Here is a 27,013-nt window from a genome sequence, read left to right as displayed (position 1 = left end):
CGGATGACCCGGTTTCCACAAGTCTCTTTGTACGCGCGCGCGTAACCGTCTGCGCGTAATGTACATGTACAACCGTGTCGGGAGTGCGCGTGCGCTTCGTCCGACTGCTCGCGCGCGTATGCGCGTTCGCGCGTGTACTTGCGCGTAAAACAACGCGTTGGTATGCGTGTACGTGCGTGTGTGCGCGTGTGTCTTGCGCGAGACGGTCGCGCGCGCGTGTGCGTTGCCGTTATTGCGCAGGGTGCGGGAGGGTCGCTCTAGTCGGGCTAATCCGCCGTCCGTGTGTGTGCGTGTGCACGCGACGTCAGGTCAACTGGAGTAGTGCCGCACTCCTGTAAGCCCTCCGCGTCGTCAGTTTTTAAGTGTCTCGGTTCGTGCGGTGGATCTACCTCGCGCGCGTTGGCGAGGCTCGTCGTCTCTGCCCGTTGTGCGTTCCGTCGTCGTCGTCGTCGTCGTCGTGTGCACGTACACTAAAACAATAATACATTTTTGTTGTTATTATTATTATTATTATCATCATTGTAATTATTACTTTCGTCTTGGCGCGATAGTTTTTATATATTATACGCGCGAGCGCACGCACACACGCACGCACACACGCGCACGCGCGCGCAAATTATTCATGTTCCGCGGTGATAATAGTACTACACACAACAGAATATTGTACTGCCATAATTCGGGCAATAATAGTGTACCGTTGTAGTTCGCAATACGCGCGCACACGACATGACGAATCGATGTTTTCGTGCACGCGCGTTGTCGCCGTGCTGCTATTTTTAACGATAACATAATATCGTACTGTTGTTAACCGCCGTACGCGCACGTCGCGCACCGTCGAGGTATTACGTTCGCCTCGTTTGGTTTCTCCCCCTCCCCCCACCGCACTACGGTTTACCGCGTTGTCGTCGGCGTTACTATGCGGCCGGCAGGTGATTTGTGCGGTCGACCGTCGTCGTAGCGCAGGTGGTGGACGGAACGCGATGCGCGGATAGCTCGTGACCAGACGAAGATCGGCGTACCCTGCGGGCCCCGGGAACCAGCCGAATGGCACCGTCGCCGGTAGGGGCAGTATCAGCAACAGGACGAAACAGAAGAAAGAACCATCGGACGAGATAGGAAAAAAAGTCTTCTTCTGTTGTCCGGGTGCAGGGTCCTCGCCGCGACCGCCGACGATGCCATTCGGCTGGTTGCCGGGCAGCAACAGCATTAGCAGCACTCGGAATCGCACCAGCGTCAGCGTCACCGGCCGTAACGTCAGCGTCTGTGGCGAATGGAGTGCGATCGGACAGCGCGACGGCATCACGTACGGACCGTGTGTACTACGTACGCGGCACGTTATGTACCTGAAATCAGTTGACAATCCTATCTGAATGATCCAGTGCAGCGGTGTCTCAAAAGGTATGCGTATACGGCCTCTCTTATGTGTATGCATCTACCTACCCGTATCGTGTTCACCCAGCCATTCCGCGTCACCTATCGGATACGTCTCCTCACGGCCACCCCCTACGCCAATCGTCATTTATTACTCTTTACCACGTACCGCGGCCCTGCCCTATACACTGCCAACACCACCCCTGCTCGCTAGCCAGTTCGTTATAATTTCCCCTCCTTTACTCTCTCCTTCGTGCTCCTTTACACTGCTATGTTCACAATGTTTGTAAAAGTTTATCCTCTACCGATAGCACCTTGGACTATGGGTAGAACATCGCATCTATTGTGTATATGTTAAATAATCGAATAACATAATATACATATTAAACGTATGTACTGCAAAACCAATTATAATAAATTAATAGAAATCCTTACAGTTTTATGGAGTATATAATTTTGAATTCATATCTCTATTAGGTCATAAGTTAAATACATCCGATTACATTTAATCAATTCGTTTGAACACAAAAATGAATTGTCTCTTTGAATAGTATTTTTAATTAAAATTTATGAAAACTACAGAAATACTGATCAAAATGCAGTTGTCTGTCCTCTAAGATGAAATATTATAAAACCAATTAGTTTATTTCATTTTTATTATTCATTTATTAGCAAACACTATGTAATAATTACCGTGGATTTATACATAAACCGATTATGATTTAATTTGTAATTCTAATAAAAATAAATCATTATCTGATGACCAAAAAATTTCATAGAATATATATATATATGTAACACGAAATCTGAATAGTACGAGAACATATCTTAAATGGGTAGCTTATTTGTTTTTAAGTTTTTAACTCCTCTAATTAAATTGTAAATATTGAAATAGAATAGTTAGAAATTTGTCCAAAACGAAATATTTTTATATGGTCTCAAATAATTCCCTTTTAAACAGTTATCAACCTTAAGTTGAATGTGGAAAGTATGGTATAAGTATTAATTTTGCTGTAAATAAATTGTGTAGAATATGATGAATTTTTCAAAGATAAAAATTAGCAAATAAAAACAAGAGGTATAAATTGTTTTCAAATATACTTTTTTTACTTAATATTAATTCGAAAAAATTATTGATTAACAAAGATAATCGGTTTAAAATTAAAAGATAATCGATATCATATTTTTAATTATTTTTCTTTGGACTAATTATGAGAAAAGGTCAGAAAATAATAATATGTACCAATGGAATTCTGTGTATTTAAAAAGCGCATATAATCGTTAATATTATATAAAAAAAATAAATTGTTTTCACAACAATTTATTTAATATTTATACAATGCTGTGGAAAATAGTTGCATGGGATTCCAAGTAGGTTATGGTATATCTTAGGCCCACACGAACATTTGAAACGTCGACGATGTCATGGAATAAATATGCAACTTGCTGCCAAACAGGATTATTGTATTAAATACCCAATTATATAATTCAAAAGACATAATATTATTGATACACGCTATGAACGTGGCCGATAACAGTCTAAATTCAGAATTTATCTAGGTTTTCACTTATTTTTAAATTTTAACTTTTATGTCATTGCAGTAATAATGTGTTTCATAACTTTTAAAATATCGCGTGAGCTATAAAAATAATACTAACATTAAAAGTTAATATGAAAGAAACGTTCATCATTTTAATGGACAACAGTTCTAGGGGGCTTAGCTTTCCCAAGCATTCTTGAGTTTCGAATACGCCTATGCGATAAGTTGTTCTCTACCGTCGCTGTGACGACTCCAGCGCAGCTATACAATAGTGGGGGACATCAACAGCTGTGCACTGTATAAAGTACACGTTGCTCTGTCGGGAATATTATAAACTATCGTTCTAATCGACTACTGTTTTAATAATTCTTTTCAACTTTTCAAATAGTCATCGTATAAATACTTATAATCGTATATATACATAATTACTACTTTATTATAAAAAAAATATTAAATAAATTAATCAGTTTAATATAAATTCAAATACAGGTGATTTTAGAAATCAATGTATATCTTAATATTATAAAAGATAATACAGATAACAATTAGTAATACAACTCATTAGTCAGAAAATTACTATAATGTGGACATGGTGCTTATGTAGTGAAATTGTGGTGGCTTATTGAGAAGTATGAAAAAAATATACATATAATCTGTATTAAGATATTATTACAATGCGTGTTAAAGAAAAGAACAAAAAATGAATAAAAAAAGACCAACCGTTTATAAAAAAATTGCTTTAAAGAAAAAACTTGAATAAAGAGACAATTAAAAAACTGCTGCCGTGGCACTTGAAAATGTTTTCCTCTTAATTATTCACTTTCGTAAAACACAAAGTATAACCTTTTATAGACATTTTTTTTTTGAAAGTGAAATATACCTAGTCGATAATAAACAATATTTTGTTTAGTTTAATTTGAATTATTAATATTTTGTCAAATTATTATATAGAAAATAATGTATTTTCATATCCTGGATATATAGAATAAGATTTAAATAATCCGACTGAAAATTTGTATTTATTACACATATTACACATAATTTATTAGTTTAAAATGTTGTACATAGTTAAATTGTATTTCAATATTTATACAAAACTGTTAAATATGTCATAAACACAAAATTTAAATACTATGAAATCAATTTTTTTTTTTGCAAATATTAAGTACCAAACTATGGTGTATATACAGTACTTTAGATGTCTCCTAAATAAATAATAGGGGTAGGACAATTTTATATTTTAAAATATTACATTTATATCAAATATGTTTACATCAACAATATAAATAGAAAATCGAATAATATAAAATAATCTGATGAATTAATGTATTGAGCATTTATATATATATTTAACTTAGTTTTGTATAAATTATTTCGTGATATGTATTTTGAATACATATTTTTTTTTAGGGATTTCGAAGATATGAGTTTGAGCTAAATTTTCATAAATTCCTGTCATGCTTTGGCAGTGTATTTTATTAAATTTTATAAAAATTAATAAATACTAGCCTAGATCATAAAAGTTATAATAATTTCAAACTTCTATATAAGTAGTAAATTTAATGGTAAATTTATATCCAATTACTATAAATATTTTAGGGAAATTAAAATATTATCAATATATACAGTTTAATTTAAGACTTTTGACTTTATTAACAAAAGTTAATAAACATTTTATATATAATAATAATCATTGTTCATATATAAATTCACGATTTAGGTATATTCAACAATATTTCAATAGATTAAATATAATCAATATTGTATCTATGTTAACTGTACTGTATTATTACTGTATTCGATTTTTTTTTACAGCATTACAATTTAATCTAATTATTAACATAAATAAAATATAGTTAAAAAACTATCCTCTAATACAGAGGTTCTTAACCTTTTTAGTAGTGCAGACCACCAATTTCGTAGAACATTTTTGAGGACCACCAATAGTTATAAATGTATAAAATACACATACGTCAGTTATTACAGTTTATTAAAAAACAATTGTTTATCAAAAAAAAAAAAAAAAATTCATTGAACCAGATTATTCAAGAATTAAATAATTTAATGTGATTTTTCGTTCAGAGAGACCAGACACACAGATTGTTGAAATATAGCCCATCAAGATTCTAAGTGCAATTTTAGAAATTGCTAGAAATTCTTGCTAAATATTTAACTATTTTACGATTTTAGAGTCTGATCACATGAAAGTTCAATCAACGAATCTTCTTCACTTTAATACTTTAAAAATATATGTAAGTAATGTTAATATAATATGGTTCACAGCCCAGTACCACCCTGCATGAGGCCTATTCGTGGGCCGCGGCCCTTGGCTTGGGAACCGCTGCTCTAATAGTATGATATTAGATAAATAAATTGGTAATTTTCATATTTTCAGCATAACTTAATCTTAAGTTGTAAAACTTTTTAACATAGAACTATTATGATAGTAAACATAACCTTTATTATTAAAAATTAATAATTACAATTTTATACTTTTTTGATTTATTAATTTGAAATAGAGCCCCCTATTTCAAGTGTTCACGTGAAATTAAAATTTAATTTATATGCCTCGCTGCTTAAAATTGTGCGAGTATTTATAATTTTACTCTCGCCAATCTGTAAATATTATATTCACCTAACTTCATGAATTTGTTTAATCACGTGAATTCGTGAATTTATATAACCATGTGAATCCGTGAATTTATCTGGTCGCTGACTACCTGCTGTATGTCTGTCAAATACACAAATAAATATATTATTCAGTTTCTTTACTTAGGTCTATAACCACGAGAGTCGTTTACACTATGAAAATTAATTAAACGAATTAGTTTTTTTTTTTATTATACATATAGAAAATTAAATAAAAAATAGTAATTGAACTAAAAAAAAAACCCAGGATTTTGGAAAAAATTACGTAATAGAAAATGTGAATACATTTAAATTACGTGTAATAAATTAAACAGAGAATAATAAATCCATGATTATTATTGGTATTTATTAAATTAACATTAAATTTCATTGAAGTTTTACGCACTTCATAGTTACTAATACTAACACATAGACAGTAATAAATATATTTAGATTTTGTCATACTAAACTCAAATATGGCTTTAGGTTAGAATAACCTAATAATCAATAAAACTTAGTATAACTATTGAAATATGCTCAGTAAATAATAATACTTAATGTTTTATATATGACGTCAATAATTTAATGTTTATTGATACATGCAGAACTACATGAAACAAATTGAAGCAAATAGATGATATATATAATAATGAATAATCTATAGATAAATAATATCCAAGAAATTATAATAAATGTATTATCAAAATAATGAACAAAAAAAGATATCTGATTGATAATTGATAATTATTTTTTCATAATTTAATATTGAGCTTGCATCCATGTAAGATAGCATCTAACCTTACTGAGGCTCATCTAAAAAAAAAAAAATATTTAGTGCAAAAATTTTGGATTTTGGTTTAAAAATATCAATATGTTTATATTTATAGTCAGTATTTGATAGCTATTGACGATTGTATGTCACTAGTAACGTTCAGTCAAAATTATATTATTAGTTTGTGAATTTTGGTCATTAGTGTGTGTACTATATTCACTTGAATATAATTTAGATACATGTTCACGTGATTAAGCTTTTTTTTCATTGGTGTATATTAACAATACGTGATTTATTTTGTTGCATTCACGTGACCACGTATACTTATATTCACAGACAAAAACGAGATTCCTAATTTGAAATAATCCTTCAAAAAGTGTTAAATATATGGGGATAACGTTTTACTTTTTTTGACCAAATTAATTTAAAGAATAAATTAAAAAAGAACAATGATAAAGCTTACAGTCAAGAAAAACTCAATTATTATCATATACTATGCTAAATATAATTCTCGAATTTTAATGGAACACAGTATAACATGTCACTAGCCAATTCACTTTTAAAACAAATGTATCATAGTGTAAAACATTACAATTTTTATGGAACGAATATAAATTAAGTTTAATACAGTTTTTTTTTTAATACGTATGGCAAAGCAATAAAAATAATTATTTATTTTGCTTAAAAAAAAAAAAATATAATAAAATATAAATAGTTAAATATTAGTATATTTTAATATATCATAAATATTTCTACTTAAACATATCTTATTACTATTAATGTTCATATCACATTTATTTTTAGATTCTTAGTTATTTAAAATGTTTAGGTATTTGAAAAAATTTAAATCATAGTATCTTAGTCCTTTTTTTATAGATTGGATATTGAATCTTAACCCGTAATTGGTATTTTTATTTGTACCTACGTAAGTGTTGATATTATCGGGCCATACACGATCCAATATTTAAACCGGTTATAATTTTTCGAATATTTTTTTCAATATATTTTTTTTAAATTATATTTTAATTATTCAAATTATCATTTCCTATCTAATGATACAGGTTTTTACAGTGAAAAAAGTAAAATCTACAGAAAAAAAGTGGAAAACAAAATGGCATGGGTCTTTTTTGATCCGACAATATCAGTTAAGGGTTAAGTTTCACATTTAACTTGTTTATAGATTATACATAAACGTCAATTGAGTAATTTGATAGTGAGGTTCCTTTCACCTAGTAAAATTTTTCTTTTAAATTAAAAGGGATAGAGTTTGAAATCAGAACGACCGATTATTTAAAGGGTTTAATAGAAATGCTTGTAACAAAAGTTTTTGGACGCCATAAATGACTACAAAACTAAAAAACATACATTGAATATATATGTAGAATATACGAGTACATGCACAGCTCATGCTTTTTAGTTTCGCGTCTCTAAAAGGATATCGATCATATATCGTTCACTGTTGTTTTTTCACACGATTAACCCTTCCATCATTATTTTTATTAAATGCTACTCTTATAACACTAAATTTTTTCCATTATGATTTTTGATAATTTTTGTATTAAAAATATTGTGTTTATAAGTATAATGTTATCTTCAATAGTTCTAAAAACATTAAAAACCAGTATTATATTTTGTTTTAGCTTATAAAAATAAATATATTTTTATGATGTAAATCTGAAAAAATTCATTCCTAAATTAAATCAAACCTGTTATTGCTTTTTAGTATTGATGATAATATTAACTACAGTTTTCGATTAAATTTAATGAATATGATAATAGTACAACCAAGGAAAATAATTTTACGTACAAATAGGTTTTATTGTATTTTCATAGTTTATGTTTATAATTAAAATTTTTCTTTTTTACTTAATGTTTAATACTGTAGTACTTCAAAAGTTAATTTTAGTTTTTGATAATTACTAATTTTTCAATCTTTTCATTTTGGCAATCTTCAGAGTTGCTGGCGTATAGATATAATGGGTGATTTATTAACAGTATTTGATTTTAATGCTGGATAGTAGAATTTTTATTACTACATGCTATAAAAAATATCAGATAAATCTAATAAATCACTTTATATGGGTATAAGTATAACATAAAAAATAGTCTAACAAAGAATTTTAAAAACAATACTGATTAATATTTATGAACATAGTAGAAATTGACAATACATCAAGTATATTTACTTATTTAGAAAGAAATTGTTAGATGTTTATTTAATATATAAATATTAAATACTATAAGATCAATGATTTTAAATAATTAAATATATTACAAGTGGGTGGTATGGCCTATTTAGATTTATATTAGCTTATTTTAAATTACTGTACATCCATTATAATATTCATACTTAGTTATTTTTAATGTTGAGTTATAAACATATTACATTTTAGATATAATTTTTCCAATGTTTCTAAGTATTTCGATTCAAACAAATTATAATTTACAATAAAACAATTAAAATACCAATATCTAGGATGTATTTATCGTTATTATATATTTGGAATAGGTATTTTAATGGGCAATACTATATTTATAACAGAAGGTTCTATTAATAATGAGTAGGAAAAATAAGTTAAAAACAAAGTGGTAAGATACCTGATCAGAGAAAACGTTTTTTTAATGTTAGTTATATATATATATATATTAATGTAAAGATAAATTATTAAATTTAAGGAACAATCCTGAAGGAAATCGGCGTAAAATATATAAGTATTATGAGTATATAGATTATTTATGTACATTATTGCAATATTTTGGCTTTAAAATTTTCTAAAAAATTATAGCCAAAGATTTGAACTGTTTTGTATTTAATTTTTAAATCATATAATTTTTTTATTTTACTTAATGTGGTAAGGCATGTGGTGTTCTACATTAAATTATAATGATAAAATACTATAAAAGGAACTCTTTTAGTAAAAAATATTCTTATATTTTTAAATTTATAAAATTGTATACATTTTTTTTACACCTCGCAAATATGCTCTTCGAAGATTATTATTGGGTTGTATAAAATAGTAATTAATTAATTACAACTATTGTGTAAATTCACGCATTACAATTATTTATTACGCACAAATACTATAAGAGTAGAGAAATATATATATACATATTTGATTTTATATTACAATGACGTATTCCTCGAATATATATTCATTATTTTAAGTTATATCATAATGAAACTTTTGTTTTCAAATAATATTGCTTTGCTCTTTTGTAGTAAATAACATAGTAAATACACGAGTGTTTTCGATTGTATTTGTTTAAAATATCTTGTCCGTTCGATTTCGAAAAGAAACACAAGTTTGCACACACAACACTTTTGTAATTCCATATTGTATACACACAGTATTAACACGCGACAGGTTTACTATTATAATCAGTACTCTGATGTAAACATATACAAGTACGTGTTTTTCGTGGATTCACTTTAGAAAATCGAAAACAATTCATATAGAGTATAGGTATATCTGATAATAATAAAAATAAAAATGTTTTACATTTTGTTCTAGTGAGTATACATAATGCACATCAGTTTTTGTAAAAAAGTGTCAGAGTGGTGTGACGTCCTTGTATAAAAATAAAAACAAGAAGAAGAAAAGAGACTTATACATATCAAGAGACAGCAGTCGTTATTTGAGTGTGCAGTACAAAATCCCAAATTTTCAGTACCAAAAAAAATGTGTGATAGATGTCCAGTATTAATTAAGTGCCATAAATATTAAGCACATATAAAAAAAAAGAATACTAAAAATGTCCATTTTTTCAAAACTTTATTCAAATTTAAATTTTGACAGTCGTTCTTATTAATATTCTATTTTATATCAAACACTATCATGATTTACAAAGTTTATCGATTTAAGTTATCTACGATCCATAAAATGATTTAAAAACACTAATATTGTGATTATTTTCGAAATAAATAAATATAAAATATTACTGGATTAATTTTTATTTATGCATTAGACTCTAATGATTAAAGAGTATAAAATAAATAGTTTTATTTATTTTGGAACATTAAATTATTTTATTTTACTCTGTTATCATATTCAATTACTCAAGAATCTTTTGAATAAAGTTAAAGTAATAAGTACGTGACTCAGCAAAAAAAGTAGATACCCATTATTTGAAAGTCTTGAGATAAAAAAAAAAAAAAGTGTGCCGTAGTTGGAACAAAAAAACAGAAAAAGAAGGATTGCAAGAGAGATGGATGGATAGATAAAAAATGAATAGATAGATAGATAAAGAGATATATGTATTACAGCAGTATTGATGTGTGAGTCATTTGGTTAAAGATGATTTAAAGTAAGTAAAAAGGAATTCTTAATATATCAGTGAAGTCCAATGACCAATACATGCACGCTGTATACACCATTACACATAAGTACATTACACACACATATGCACGTATACATATGCGAAGTTTTGTCATTGGAACTGATCGGAAGTGTTTTGGGAACCCCCGCAGAAGTACGCCGGCTATATAGGTTGATATAGTAAATAACCAGGTTATGTTGTGGGCAGGTACGCCCGGGGCGGGACTGGGTTCCCGGCATATTGATTGGGGGCCCGTCGGGTGCGCGCGCCGATCACTGTTGTTCGGTCATTCACTAAACGTCGGCCGAGCATCCACCGCCGCTGCCGTCCTAACGTCGACGACGACGATGGCGTTCGTCGTCATTGCCCTCAAAACGTCGAGGCATACCCGACCACTTGAACTGATGAATATATACACTATACGTATCAAGTCTTCAGTAGTTCACAGTAACAAAATAAACTTTGCATGGTCCAAGAGTTGATCCAAGGGGTAAGAGGACTAAATGATACCTCCTGGAAGATAATGTTTCGTTAAACAATCACACCGTTTATTATTACCATGTTTTTTGAATTACATAAGACTTTCTATGTTTGTCCCCTAGCTTCTAATGTAAAATATTTCTGAACATTTCAGACGAAGAACCTGTTTAATCCTCCGATATCAGTTGCATCAGTCCGTAATCACAGTATCCATTACCGCTGTCATTAATAAGACATACAGGATCATTCTTTGAATACTTCTTCCGCGGCAGTGTGCATAGGCAATTTCGGTACGCGTGTGTGTATGAACTCGGTCTTTGGGTGAAACGTAGACCGCGCGGAGGTTAGGTTAGATGTAGTATTGTAGACAACAATAATATAATCAGTCCGAATCGTTTGTTACGGATAAAGGCGATACGCAAAACTCGCTTCTGCGCGTCTAGATACAGCGAAAAACAATATTCGTTTTACACATTGTTGGTGAATATATTTTGTTATAACATGATTTTTCTCACTCAATGTCTTTTTACGTCGTACACCTATAGTGTATTCGCATCGAGTTCAGTCATCATTATTAAGGCTAACATTTTTTTCATAATTATTACTACTGCAACAGTGTGCGAAACGAAAAACAACGGACTTTTGATCTTCCAAGTTAAGTAGTCACATATTTTGTAATTTGTTGAGTCTTAAAAGAGAGCGATAGGAATATGATATAATTGCAGTTGTCGATACCACATATTTATTTATAATTTAACGGGCTATGCCATTTTTATAAGATTTTAATAACTGTTGTAATAACATGTGTGTAAAAGATAAGGAGGTATATAAACTTATTAATTAATTTTATCACAATCACAAAAACTAATCTATAATAATCTTATTAATTCTAAAGCCTTAATTTTAAATATAATATGAGAAAATATAAAAAAATCTAATTTGGTTGATATCTAATTGACCAAAACAAGAACTCTTGAAAAAAATGTACTATTTTCACTATTGGTATAATACTTTGGAACTATGAAAAGATCCAAGTTCTTTGTGCTAATACAAGGGAAGCGAAACTCAATTTTGGACAGTAGGTCAGGACAGTCAATGAGGTTGTACAAGATATCATAATACTAAATATTATAACTAGCATAATTTCTGCTATTTGACGCTTTATATTAAGTTAGTCTAGGCTCAAGAAGTTTTAAATAATATTAACGATGTATCTAGTAATGTGTAAATCAGTAATATAAGAAATTTTTAAATCTTTTTGAATATTTATATTGGACATTATCAAATTCATTTATATATTTTAAGTAATTAGAATACTAAATAAGTGAACCAAATTCGAGGTTAGATCTAACTAATGACATATATAGGGTTTTTAAACAATTATGGTTTTTGAATTCTTTCGTATGTCTATTTATAAAACCAAGTTCAAATGCCTATGGAATAATTGATAATTTGAATATAGGTCTAAAGTTTATAACATTAGTTTTATCGCGAGGTAGGTGTATATATAATTTTTTTTAAAAATAAGGAAACACCCTGATAGAGCCATCCGGTCCCGCCCCTATCGATTCACTTAATAAGTCAAATGTATCTAATATTACTGTCATACATTAAATTTATTTATTTTTTTTTAACATATAATTTATAAGTTATTTCATGAAAAACAGAAACAACAACTTCAAATTAATATTTTGATGAATATTTTTAAGAGCCTTAAAGCTACGCATTTAAATATTAAAATTGCATTGTAATATTTTATACTTTATTAACTTTCTTTAAGATTATCTTTAGAAATACTACAGATTTTAATGATTAAAACTATATTCAATTAATAAAATAATAAAAATAAATTAAAATTAATAATGATTAAACGGTTAATATCCGTAAATTAATATATAATTTAATAAACAAATTTTTTTGTCATAATGAGTTATAATTTTATTGACTTTATATATATATATGTGATGACGAATTTTTAATGCGAAACTGGTCGTAATTTAAAATTATATATGTATCCTTCAGGCTAAAAATGTATTAATTTAGTTATTTCTATATAATATATAATATATATAATAATATATAATAATAATATAATATATATATATATATATATATATATATAATAAATATATAATAGTTTGTATTATATACTATTTATTTATATGTTTATATATGAAAATTAAATTCATATTATAATATAATTTAGTATTTATACAAATTATATATATGCATAGTCTTTTTTATAACCATTATTTTTGAATATTATATATACCTAATCATTAAAAGAATAAAATTCAGGAAATAAAGTGTTTGAATTCTAATAATAAAAGATTTTAAAATTGTGACCTATTTTTTAGATCATTAATGATATGAAATATTCAACCCATTTTTGAAAAGGCTTAACATTTTTAGGTGATTAAGCGCTCTAATTCTGATTTATTAATTAAAGAAGTTAAAGTAATTATAGCTGTAATAATATTAGTTACTTACACGTTTTATACAAATATATTATTTATACTATAATCGTTTTAAAATCGAATTAAAAATATTTTCATAATTAACTATTACTTATAAAACAAACATGCTATATTTCACTACATTCAGTGTTAAATATTAATGAAGTATAACTTATAAAATAAGCAATTTGGCTAAGTATTACATCTGATTTAAAATGTAATACTTATGAATCATAAACAAGTACATAATAGAAAATTTATGTTTATCCAGATGAAATTAATTCTGTATATACTTATAATATTTAAATATTGTAAAAGCTTGGAGTCTAAGCTCCAAAATTTATAAGTGAAACAAATGATTTGTTTATAAGGGTGTTATTACGTTTATTGTTTTCATTAAACACGAGATATTATATTTATAAAAGTAGAAGTAAAAGGCCCTTTTTTGTATTAATATTTAAATGAGGCATAATTTATATTGTATGATATTTACTATATATCGTATATAATATAAAATACTATTACACCATTTTATGGTTTTTATCATAGAAATTGTTTTAGATTTTGAACATAACTGTCTAGATATATATATATATATATATATATAAATATAGATCTAGATGGTCATTTATTTAATAACGATGTGTGTTTTTTTTATCTATGATTACATTTTTGATTTGAAGTTTTCCGAAAGTTTCATATAGTATTTCTATCGATTGAAAGTTTAATAGCATAGATACTGTATTTTAGTGAGGCTATTTTTTTAAACGCTCTTATATTTTCGAAGCATTTCAGAAAAACAATCAACAAAAATAATAAATTTATTGCAGAAAATCTATTTTTGTGATCTTTATATATTTCTAAAAATAATAAGCTCAGAAATTAAAAATATTAACAGTTCTTTTTTTTTAATATTTGAATTTCAGTACATTCAATTTTACGTTTTCAAAATATGTTCTTTTTATTTGTAATTTATATTTCAAATATTAAAAAATGTAATATAATGTTCACTTAACATTGTTCAGTTTACATTTCTTAGACATGTCAAATGACGAAAACTTAGCTACGAATAATAAATTATGATAAGGCATTATCTTTTACTAATTGGAGCGAAGTGAGAGAATTGTCTGCTACCTTACCATAATGTATTCGGTCATTTTAAACTCACTTTTTAATATTATATTTTATCAGCATTTTAAATTTAATATTTGCCTAAAACATAATAGTTACATATTTTTTAATATAACTCTATTAAATTCATATTAATTTCTAAAAAATCATTTAATGCAATCAAAATATTTTTAGACTTTTAGACTTTAAGATACATTATAAAATATTTAATTATAAATTAAACCGTACAATAAATATGAGAAATTAAGATTAAATTATTTAAAATTTAAAAAATGCGTGATTATTGAATATAATGAACTGATTATTTACACTTTTATGTATTAATATAAATTATATATAATTGTAATATATTTACTAAAATATAAACGCTGAAATATTACTACAAATATAGAAGTAAAGAACTTTAATGTATAAATTGTATAAAAGTTATCATTAATCTTTATGGGTATATTTATAATTGTTGTCCAGCTATTAAAAAAAAAAAAAATAACTTTAGATCATTATTTACACTATATCTTCGTATTGAATAAAATCATTAAACTAGTCAAAGGTGACTAGAAAGTGGTAGAAAGGTTTGGTTAAAGTGTTGGCGTTACGTGACCAAACAATCAATCAAGATCCATTAGCTTAGCTTGTAGTTATGTATTCTACCCTTGAGGAAAAAACTACAATGCTTTTATTTTAGCATTATAGCGAAAAAAGGAAACTGGAGTTATTAGTCACGTATACTGCAAAGGGTAACTTAATTGAATAATCAATTCCATTATTAAAACATTGTGTGGCTATGACCACGCATTGTATATTTTAAGGTCATTAAAATATATTTACGGTAGTTTAAACTATTCATACGTTTGAAAATGGTTATATAAACTGAAATATCAAATATAAATTAAAACCTGTACCAAATGCTTTTTAGTAGAGGAAGTATTAATAATGAAAAATTATTAAATAAATCATTAACACGTATATATGTCATTCTTGCTCATTGTATATTATTATAATATGAGCACAAATTTGTCTTTCTTAATTTTCTTTATTTCTACTTAAATTTATTTGCAAGCAATTTTACAACAATTATTGGTTATAGCTCATTTATTCACTATTCATTGTTTTTTTATTTTTTCTTGTATGCTAAAATTCAATAATCTTTTGAGCTACCTTTAAAAATGTGTTAAAGTTAGCATAATTTTGTAACGCTAGGGAATTTTAACCATTAAAAATAGTATTTATAATCGTGTCTTATCCATGCGGATCTATATGTAGTTTTAACGGAATACATGGTTTTAAAGTTTTAAAATATGACATTTTTGGCTTTGTAGATGAGTGTGCTTGTGCCGATTGAAAGGGGCGATCCAGTTGGATCACAGGGCGGGTCACCACCGTGCACGGCTAGGCACAGGTTCACTCCCCCTGGAAATCCCAGCACACCGATAGACCCACTGCCCGTGCCTCCGGATGTTGGGGAACCGAATGCGGTCATCGAAACACAATTGCCGGCCGCTCACAAACATCCATGCATATCTTGCTGGTGTTGCTGTTGCGGATGCTCTTGGTAAGAATGAAGTAACATATTTCATTTTTTAAAAATTTTTAAATTAATGATCATTTCTAATTGTAAATGTATAAATCTATTATGGGATAATTTATTAAAAAATAAATTATGTTTTATATTATCTTCTTATTCAATAAATTATTATATAGATTACTAATTAAGTGTTATGAACAAATTATGTCTATGAAATAATATGTGATATTACATTAAATTCTTTAAATTGAATTCAAATGGCAGATAAAGAAAAGTTAATTATAAGAGAAGAATTTATTTTATAAATAATGTAAAATTATGAAATCATATTATTGAAAGCCTTAATAGTTCTTATTTTCTTTTATTAAATTATTCATAAGTTAAATTTTAACGATCGATGAATAATCTACAAGATTAGGTTATTAGTTTAATTATAATAAACCTTTTATTGGAAATAATATAAACATATTGGCACAAAGTATTAATATATAATTATATGAAATTAGGCTAATTATGTAGAATATTTTTATTTTTTAATATAATTATCTTGATATATCTGTAAATATTTGAATTTAACGTTTGCTTAATTTTCACGTTTAGATTAAAGTTGAATAATTTATTAAATTTATTTACATTTAATTCTTAATAGAAAATATATTTAATAGCTTATATCATAACAGATTTTTAAACTAAATTTTAATTTAAAATGGTTTTTCTTGTGTGATTGAATAAGTAGACTGATATATTAGAATTTTTAGAATATTTTTGTTTTTTTATTTAATAATTATTTTAATTGATTTCTTTGTGTACAATCAGTGTTTATTTGCATGCGTACAGGAGTAGGATATGCAAACTGTGGTAAGTTAAAAAAATTTAATTATTAATTATATAAACAATTCGCTTTTTGATAATTAAATACTCTTAAATGTTTTTTTGCATTTAAATTTCAATAGTTTTGAATTAATTCTTAATATTTTTATGAATATATGTTATATATGTTAATTTTTTCTAAATGTAAATTCAAATTTTTTTTATACTTATTACGAGTGTTTCCAAAAGTTCAGTGTGATTAAAATAATGGGTACATTTATTTCTTCATTATGTATTTGATTATAATGATGTATTAAACTTAATAAACAATGAATAAGCAGTTATGGTTCTTTTTGAAGCATAATTATTCAATAAATATTTCATTCTTGATATTGTCTATAGTATAAACTTGATACGTAACTTGAATTTTTCTATAAATATGAGGGGCCATTTATGACAGAACCTAGAATATAAACAATTCACAACCAATAAATAAAGTATGTTTAAATAATTTAATTACACATATTTTTGGAATTATTCAATTTTATATTCATATCAAAAAAGCTATGATTTTGATAATTGAGATATTTTGAACGCAACTGATATAATTTATGCGAATTTAGGTAAGGTATAATAACTTGTAATTAGTAAGTTCGTTTAATATTGCACTTATTTTAATAAACTTAAACAAAATAGCTTCACAAAATTAAACAATTCTAGGTTTTATTATATATTTTGGTTTAAAATATAAGTAAAGTTAAAAATTTAATCTGAGAAAATTTCTAACAATCGGAAACTACAAAATGTAATGAATTGTCTTTTAATATCAAGCACATATTGTAAATAATACAGTATTTTTGTTTATAAACAATGTTGATGAGATTTAATTTAATAAATATAAATAATATAATTTATTTAGTGATTATATTTATTTTTAACAGTTATCCATGAATAAAGAAATCTTAAATAAATTATAAATATTCTTTAACCAAAAATTTAATAAAAAGTATAAATTATAAAGAGGATTTTATCATAATATTGAATTAAATATGACAAATTATAAATTAATAATAAAAAAATTATATTTTAATCAATGATTTATGTTATATAATTATAACTAATTTAACTATACATTTAAATAAAAATAGTTTTAATAGCAATATTTTACATGAAATAACTATATTCAATATATATGATACAATTAAAAGTTTTTTTTTATAATAATTCCTATACATTAACTATAAGAACTAATAATTAATTAATTGATAATAAATAATTTTATCAAATACTTATTTGGAATTTAGATTAGAATAGTTTTAGTTTTTAGGGATATAGTAATTAAATAAATGTTGTACTTATCTCTAACATTCAATTTGTTACTTTTTATTCCGCATTTTCACGCTAACAGGGATCGTTTTTGGTAAGTATTTTTCAAGCTAAAAAAATATTTTCATAAAACAAATAAAAATGTATGTATGAAATAATTTTATTATTACTTATTATTGACTTATTTATAAATATTTATTAATAAACTTAAATAATTTATAAAAATACTATTCAATATATAACTTAATATGAAATGGATATAAAAGACAATAAAACAATATTTGATAATACTATATTATTTATCTAGAGCACTATAAATATACAATTAGGTAATGAAAATAATACATTTTTCAACATAAAAATGTAAATTTATAATTATTAACTATTATTTCTTTCAGTTTCCCATTAAAAGGCCACCCTCCGAAAACGAACAACGGAAATGGGTCTAGTGGTGGCATAGTTGAAAATCCTGTAGAGTTAAGGTAAATATATTCATGCTGTAATATTTATAATTATATTTTATAAACTCAACAATTAATACTTTTGTTTTTATAAATAACTATTTATAGCTATGTAATATTTTTGATGTGATTTTTTAAAATTATAATGTTATATTAAGTATAATAATTTAAAATTTGAAAAAGAGCTACTGGTTAAGTTCACTGTATATTTGCGTAAAAAAATATAGTTGTCATTTTTTATTAATTTGTTTTAGCGGTAGTTACAAAAATATTGGCTATTTGTCAAAGTATAAACCAGCTGTTGAAATTAATATTTTTAATTTAAAATAAATTATGTAAACGGTTGTTAATCATAGTTGAGAAATAAATGAATTAAATAATTTCAAGTTACACGTATTTATTCTCTAACTGTCTATTAAACTACTTTTATTTCTTATAAATATAATGAAATTAAAATTATTTAAAACATATCCATTTAAATAATTAAAAATAATATAATTATCAACATTATTAAATAATAAATATATGGGTGTACATATGAATAGTTTTATACTTTGAATTAGTGTTAATTTTTAAATGTTTGTTTGAAATATTTTTAAAAATAAAATAATAAAGATTTCTATTTACAGGCCTCCATTGGAAGAAGTCCGAAGTTGGAGTAAATCATTTGACCGACTTCTAAAGTGCCCTGGTAATTAATTTTAGAAGTATTATATTTTACGTTGTATTCCTGGGTTATACCTAATAGTCGAAATCATCAACGGATTTTGATTAAATAATAAAGCTTTAAAATTTAAAATTATGTTATTAATTGTCTATAATAGTATAATATTATATTACATATTATAATATTAATATCCAAATCGCCAAAAAATTAAAAACTAAATTATAATTTAAAAATTCTCTTAGATTTAAGCTTAGTAAAAATTAGTTTTAGTAATTAAAACTATAAAATATTTTAATTTTATTTAGTTATTTGCAAAAGGGGTTAAAAATGAGTTTATTTTTTATTTTAAATCGTAAATGTATGAATAATTAAAATTAAAATCATGGTTTTGTATGATATCTATTCCGTTCGATTAAAAACTGCGAAATTATACCAACCAATATTTGCATTATATTTTTAGAATACTATGAAAGTATAGAAAATTTGTTGTTTATGTAATAATCTTTTAATCTTCATATACGTATATTATATAATTCATAAAATGGTAAAAAATTTTATAATTTTATTAGAGTTATATTAATTATTATAGAAAAAAACAAAATTCACAATAAATAATATCCTTGAGTCTCCAAATACCATGAAAAAAAAAAAAAAACGAAGAATGGACATTCTTAATTAAAATATATTGTATTTATTTTTAATAAAGAAACCTTAAATATGTTCAAATACGCTAAGATGTTTAATAGGTTTAAAAAGTTATGAATATTTTAATCTATTATATTAATATGGCATGTAAAAATAAATGAGATTTTTAGAACATTAAGAAATATAAATAAGAATTATTTACACATTTATTCATTGTACATTGTAAATATATGCATTAAAACACAACATAATAATAAGCTTGAAGTAAAACGTAGCTGTCGTGAAATTACATTTTTAATTTAAGTTAAAACACTTGTAATAAACCTTTTTTAAATCAAAATATATGTATTTATCTAGTATATATACATAATTATATTTCTTCGATATTTGGTTATTTAGTTAAAACAGAATGCAATTATAATAATATTCTTTGTTTTTATGTTAATATTGCAGCAGGAAAAAAAGTATTTCGTGATTTCTTACGATGTGAATATAGTGAAGAAAACATATTATTCTGGATGGCAGTAGAGGAGTTGAAAAAAGAATCAAATCCTGATGTAATCGAGGAAAAAGCTCGGTTCATTTACGAAGATTACATTTCTATTCTATCTCCTAAAGAAGTAAGCAAAATATTTTCTCGGTATATCATAGAACAGTATTTTGACGACAATTATTTAATTTAAAAATACTTTAGTTAAAGTAATTGGAATTTATAGTTGATAATCACTTGAAATTATAGGTTAGAATCAATTAATTCAACGAATATAATATTATATTTATTTTAATTAGGTGAGTTTAGACTCTCGTGTTCGTGATATCGTCAATAAGAACATCAATCAACCCTCAGCTCATATGTTCGATGAAGCTCAGCTACAAATTTACACGCTTATGCATAGGGATTCTTATCCAAGATTTATAAACTCGACGCAGTACAAAAAATTAGCCAAACTCGAAAATGGAGCTACCGGTAATGCTCCAAACAGTGGCCAACAAACCCCAACCAAACGCAAACAGAGCAATATATGAAAACAAAACCTGGAAAACTTTCCAGGTAATTATTATTTTATAAATACATTAAATAAAATATTGATGGAAAACATTTATATTTGTTAGTCAATTTTGGTGTTGGTTTTAATATTGATTTTCTTAGAGTACCATGAGTAATATAATAATAATAAATTATTTTATTTTATAAATCTTCGGAAAAATGTATTTGTAGGTTTTTCTTTATACTAGTTCGTGCGTTAATTTACGTATTTGAGTAGATTAAATATATTATGTATATTATATATAGTTTACAACGTAAACTTTACAACATGGTCATATTAAAACTAATAAAATCTTTAGGGTTTTAAATTTTAAGTACACAATTTTTATTTTATTTATTTAAGCCTTTATAAAGTTAAATCATGATAGCACAGAAATATATAAATTTAACAGCTAATTTATATATTTGGGAAAAATTCAATACAATATTTAAATATACGTTGATTACTGAATCCAACTCTGAATAATTCATGGTCGATGATACGAATATTTTTTAACATTATCATGTATCTATTATAGTATATATATATATATATATATATATATTATGTATATATTATGCAATATAATATTAGGTAAAAATTTAAAATTACCATTTGTTTATAACTTGTGTGAATTGATAATGATGCTGTCTATAATTTATGTTTTTAAAAAACATTTATTATTCACACCGATATTATTTACAATTCCACAATGATTAAGCTTCAATATTTGCATATTGTTTTATCAATCAAGATCAGTATATTTTAACTTAAGTCTAGTAATAATTATATGAAAATAACATTTTGATTTTTCATATTTTTCAGCTATAATAATTCGTATTTGGTGTTCAAGCCTGCGTTTGGACCCATGTATTTGGGACCAGAATTGATAATTGTTCGTAGATTTATATATTATACAGGTAGTATAAGGAAAATTTGTATTTAAAACTGCGGATGTAAAGATAAATAAAATATTATAGGTTTAATTAATAAGGGAATAAATGTTTTATACGTTACAATTAACAATTTTATTTCATTTGCAACAGTATACATTTTTTTCTTTTATATCTTACATATAGTAGCGATCATTTTTTTTTTTATCATCACTGTTTTATGTTTTTTATGTCAGTACTTTTATTGAAATACCTTATTGTTTTTATATTAAACTTACACAACACAAATTCTTTTTCTCTTAAAATATGCAATATTTATTAAATTATTATGTAAATATAAAACAATAATGACATACGAGTACATTATAAATAAGTTTATATTACAATGAAATTGTGTTACCTACTAAAAATTAATGATATATAATTGCATATAATAATTATTTAAGACTTATATAATGCCATATTTGGTATTAAATATTATTCAATTCAATACACTGGTGGTATTTAACTAAATTTAAATGTTTAAATAGAATTGTTAATTTTTGTATTTGTCATATTTCCGTTCTATGGTTTCGTACAAATATTGTAATAGTACAATATTATTTACTACATAATAATTTCTAGTCTAAAAAAAGACTGTATAATTTTAGTTCATAAATATGATTACCTCTATCTTTCTTGTATATTTATTTATTTTTATTTTTTTATTTTTATGTCATATAAGGAAGCTTTTAATTGTGCCAATTTAATCATATGAGTTTTATTATTCCTTGTTTTTATTTATTTTTATTTTTAAATATAGATTTGTAAATGTGACATTTAAATTATATTTCAAATGTACCATATTACAAAATACACAATTTGCTAGACTTGAATAAAATTAAGGTGCACAAATTTCGCACAAATTCTGTTGAACAAATTTAGTATGTTTTTAAAATATAGTGTAACACATATTTATATTATTTAATTCAAATTAATAATTATTTTGGATAAAAATGATATGTATGACCTGTAAACATTAACATAACAGGGTACAACATTTTCCTTGTTTCATAAAATATTGTACTCCCCAAAATTGTCTTGAATGACTAGTCATCAATAAACTCTAATGAGGACTGCCGCTTTCAATCAAGTTCGAGAGTAGACTTAAATAAGCATTATTAAATAATATTCATACTAATAATACTATAATATTTAATATTTTTGAGTCATTTTACTTGGGTAGAACAATTATTATATTAACACAACATATAATTGTTGTGAATTTATATCAACCAATGGCTGCAATATTAATATTATTTTTTTCCTTTTTGATTTTTGTTATTTTTTATTGTAATAATTATTATTATTATTATTATTATTATTATTATAATTTTGTTATCCTTTTAGAATAACACCTTGATATTATATTAAGCACAACTTAATAATTATAAAACAAATAATAATGTATATAATTTTTGAATTGTCGAATCATTTGTAGAAATAAATGTGAATATTATGATCGGTTTGGGTACTCAGCTAATGTATAGTTGAAACAGAAATGGAGGCACGATTGATATTTTGTTTTTGTATTATACTTATACGAGTAATATTGCCTATATAAATTATCTCGTTTAGATCATGGTAATAGTAATAATTGTTATAGTATAACGAATTATATTGAGTTATCAATATAAATGTTCAATTTTAAAACAATAATAATTATTATTAATACTCATTAAATTTATTACTATCATTTTTAAACATTATTTTAGTGCGTTATAATGTTATTATTACATTATAAGGATAATGATTTGATGACGGTCTGTGCATTTTTTTTAACACTCGTAAGATTTTATAGAATACGAAAAGATTAATCTTAATTAAAATGACTGCTTTTATTTCAAATTAAAATACAAAATGTATGTTAATTGAGTATATATATGTTATATATATTATTCTTCATTTTTATGTTTTAGACGAATAAAAAATAAATATAACACAATAAAAAAATTTAAGCAAAATAGCAAAATATTTTATTTTTCCAACGCGTAAGAAACACATACAAGTTTTCAAGAACTCATCAATATATTAGTCATTTTAGTGATTTTTGTGTATATTTGGTGAATAATGGATTGTATTCTGCATTCTAATATATTGATGAATCTAATATATTATTAACTATAGGTACTAGATTAATTTGCTTGATTAAAACTTGATAAAACCACTTTTCATTTTCAGAAGTGTTTGAATTTTCTAGAAATATTATCATTTAGCATCCAATTTATTAAGAATTTGTTACCATTTTATAATATCTATGGAGTCGTTTCACTATGTTTAGAGTGTTATTTTTAAATTCATTGTTGCATTTTGAACATTGAACTTTCAAAACATCTAAATCATTGGTTCTCAACCTGTGGGACGCACTCCCCAAGGAAAGTGAGATAACATTTTAGAGGAGGCATGAAAATGTTTAAAAAGCAACGAAATATGAAAGCCTTATTTTTGATTATTTATATTTAATCGATACATTATTAAGCGAAACTAAGCAGTGTCAACCCTTTCATTAATTTGTATCTATTTCACAATAATACATTTAAAATTTATTATTTATGAAAGTGAATATAATATAATATAATTTGTTTTAATAATTTTAAATAATAATAATATATTTTCCTAAAAAAATAAGTTCATTAAGTATTCAAAACAACTTTATTGATTTTTATATTATTATATTTATCCAATAATCAACAATGAAGGTATAATTTTAATTGCTAAAAAATAGACGCGAGGAAACGCTTCATAAAATGATATATATGAAATGTGGTCCTATTGAATTGCAAAACCTAGATACTAAATAAGGCACAACTACTGATCCTGGAAAAATTTGAAGGTTGGTGTTGGAGAAGAATGCTACGAATGAGTTGGATAGTGCCAACGAAAGCATAATTAGTGAAATAAATTAACACAGTGAATGAACTTAAAACCATCAGACCATGATTGGTCACATATTGAGGAACAAACACGAACTGGCTTATAAAATAATTAAAGGGAAAATTGAAAGTAAAAGAGACCAAGGATTTCTGAGAACTTAATTTGTCAAGCTGTCTTGAAATGTCTTCGAAGCTGAACTGTCAAGCTACATGGAACTTAAAAGGTTAGCTCGAAACAAGGAAAAGTAGAGCGAGTGTATGACTATGAAATCAACCATAGGGTTGAATATAAGAAAAGAAGATATATATAATATTGAAAAAAATTAAATCTCATTATGGTGAAGGGCACGTGACAGTAGTGCTCGACTTGAGGGGGGACGCAGGAGGACGGCGTACCCTTTCTAATTTTTAGAAATTTGAGCGTCCCCCTACTATTATGATGTTATAATTATAATAAGTTTTGGGGACGCAATTTTTTTTAAGCAGAGTCCCTCTTCTTTAATTTTGCCAAGTTGAGCATTGCGCGACAGCATAAATTAGCATGAAAGGAAGCAATTACCTCAAAAATTAAAAGAGAACCTTTGATCTAAATAAAATATTTTTATTAATAATCAATGCAATTTTCACTATATAATATTTAATACTATATTTTTTTTTTTTTAATAAAAGAAAAGTTAAAAAAAAAACATTTACATATTTTTATAGAAGTTCTGTGACATTACAAATCGATAAAGATAAATCAATGTAATAATAAAATAAATATACTTCATAAATATGTTGATGTAAAAGTGATTGAATATTCTTTTTAATATTTGAGGCATTTTAATTTAAGATTTTAAGAAAATAAGTATAAAATGTCCCTTTTAATATTTTAGATACTCTTCAAAAAGACTGGACAAGTTAACGATTTTTTTTTAACTCATTAAGTTAAGTTATTTCAAAATAATAAAGTTAATTTAAATTAAAAGTTACTTGTATTTTTTCTTTAATCCTAATTTAAAAGTTAACTTCAAAAATAGTAACTTAACTTAATTTAAAATTAAGTTACTTTTTTACTTTTTACTTAAATTAAAGTTAAAATTTTCTAATTTGCAAAAAAAAAAATTGCAAACATAATATTAGTTTTTATATGATGTTGATAGTTGTTCGAATTAAGTTTTTAAATAAGGTCACTTCAAATAGTCTTCAGACATTGTAGTTAAAAAAAATAAAATAGTATAATTTATAAGTTAGTATTTATAATATATTATAAATTCTGTTACTTAAAATAATAAAAAAATAAAAAAAAAATTCTAACGTGATATGAACAAAACACATGCTAGTTAAATAATTAAATAATATTGGAAATTATACCATAGTTGTTTTGTGATTAATCCCCCATCGACACTCGCTCTCATGGTATTTACTATTTTTACAGAAAATTCTTAGGATTTCCATGGGTTTATAGTGTTTATACAATAACAATGTTATAAAAATATAATGATAAAATATAGCCCATGACAATTAAAGTTATTTTTCATATTATTTTCGTCTAGAGGAAATTTATATTAAAATAGTAAATTATAATTATACTAAAAATCTCATTTAACCAGTTACTGATTGCGCTGGATGAATAATCTTCCAGTCTATTAATAAATATGTTTATCCACTTCATTATCTGCAAAACGGATTTGTAATTCTTAGTAGCTCATCAAAATCACACCATTATTCGATAATGACATTTATTTCATTGAAAACTAGTTTAGTTCTTTGTATACACCCGTGTAAAGAAAAATTACATCTGTTTGGAGAATATTTACCCTGCGCGACTGAAAGTTTATTTCAAATGACCAAATGTAGAAAAAAACGCGACCAGCGACGGGTTAATAATTTGCATTATTCTTTGCAATAAAATTAACTTAATTTAGATACTTTTAAATAAAATTAACTTAAAGTTAACACGTTAATTTTAAAAAAAAGTAACTTACCAAGTTAAAAGAATTTGTAAAAAAAGTAATGAGTTAATTAACTTAATTAAAATTAACTTAACGTTATAACTTAATTTTAACTT

At 25.4% G+C, this 27,013-nt stretch overlaps 1 protein-coding gene across 4 annotated transcripts; it reads left to right on the top strand.

Annotated features, from left to right (window-relative positions):
- Positions 1-1,308: 1,308 nt before the first annotated feature.
- On the top strand, positions 1,309-22,136 carry LOC112681928 (regulator of G-protein signaling 17). Of its 4 annotated transcripts, none has more exons than XM_025552298.1 (9): positions 1,309-1,398; positions 16,016-16,248; positions 17,059-17,079; positions 18,440-18,451; positions 18,756-18,839; positions 19,448-19,509; positions 20,584-20,750; positions 20,920-21,181; positions 21,984-22,136. In XM_025552298.1, exons 2-8 carry the CDS (start codon positions 16,016-16,018, stop codon positions 21,154-21,156), a joined length of 816 nt encoding a protein of 271 aa, XP_025408083.1. In that variant the 5' UTR covers positions 1,309-1,398; the 3' UTR covers positions 21,157-21,181; positions 21,984-22,136. The 4 variants fall into 4 exon arrangements, with proteins under 4 accessions (XP_025408083.1, XP_025408080.1, XP_025408084.1 ...); XM_025552295.1 differs by having other exon boundaries at positions 17,038-17,079; XM_025552299.1 differs by lacking the exon at positions 18,440-18,451.
- Positions 22,137-27,013: the final 4,877 nt, after the last annotated feature.

This window comes from Sipha flava, unplaced genomic scaffold, assembly GCF_003268045.1.
Source record: "Sipha flava isolate LNK unplaced genomic scaffold, YSA_version1 1_pilon_pilon, whole genome shotgun sequence".
NCBI classification, from domain to species: domain Eukaryota; kingdom Metazoa; phylum Arthropoda; class Insecta; order Hemiptera; family Aphididae; genus Sipha; species Sipha flava.
Note: the sequence above shows the minus strand (reverse complement) of the source record. Positions and strands in the feature narration are given on the sequence as shown.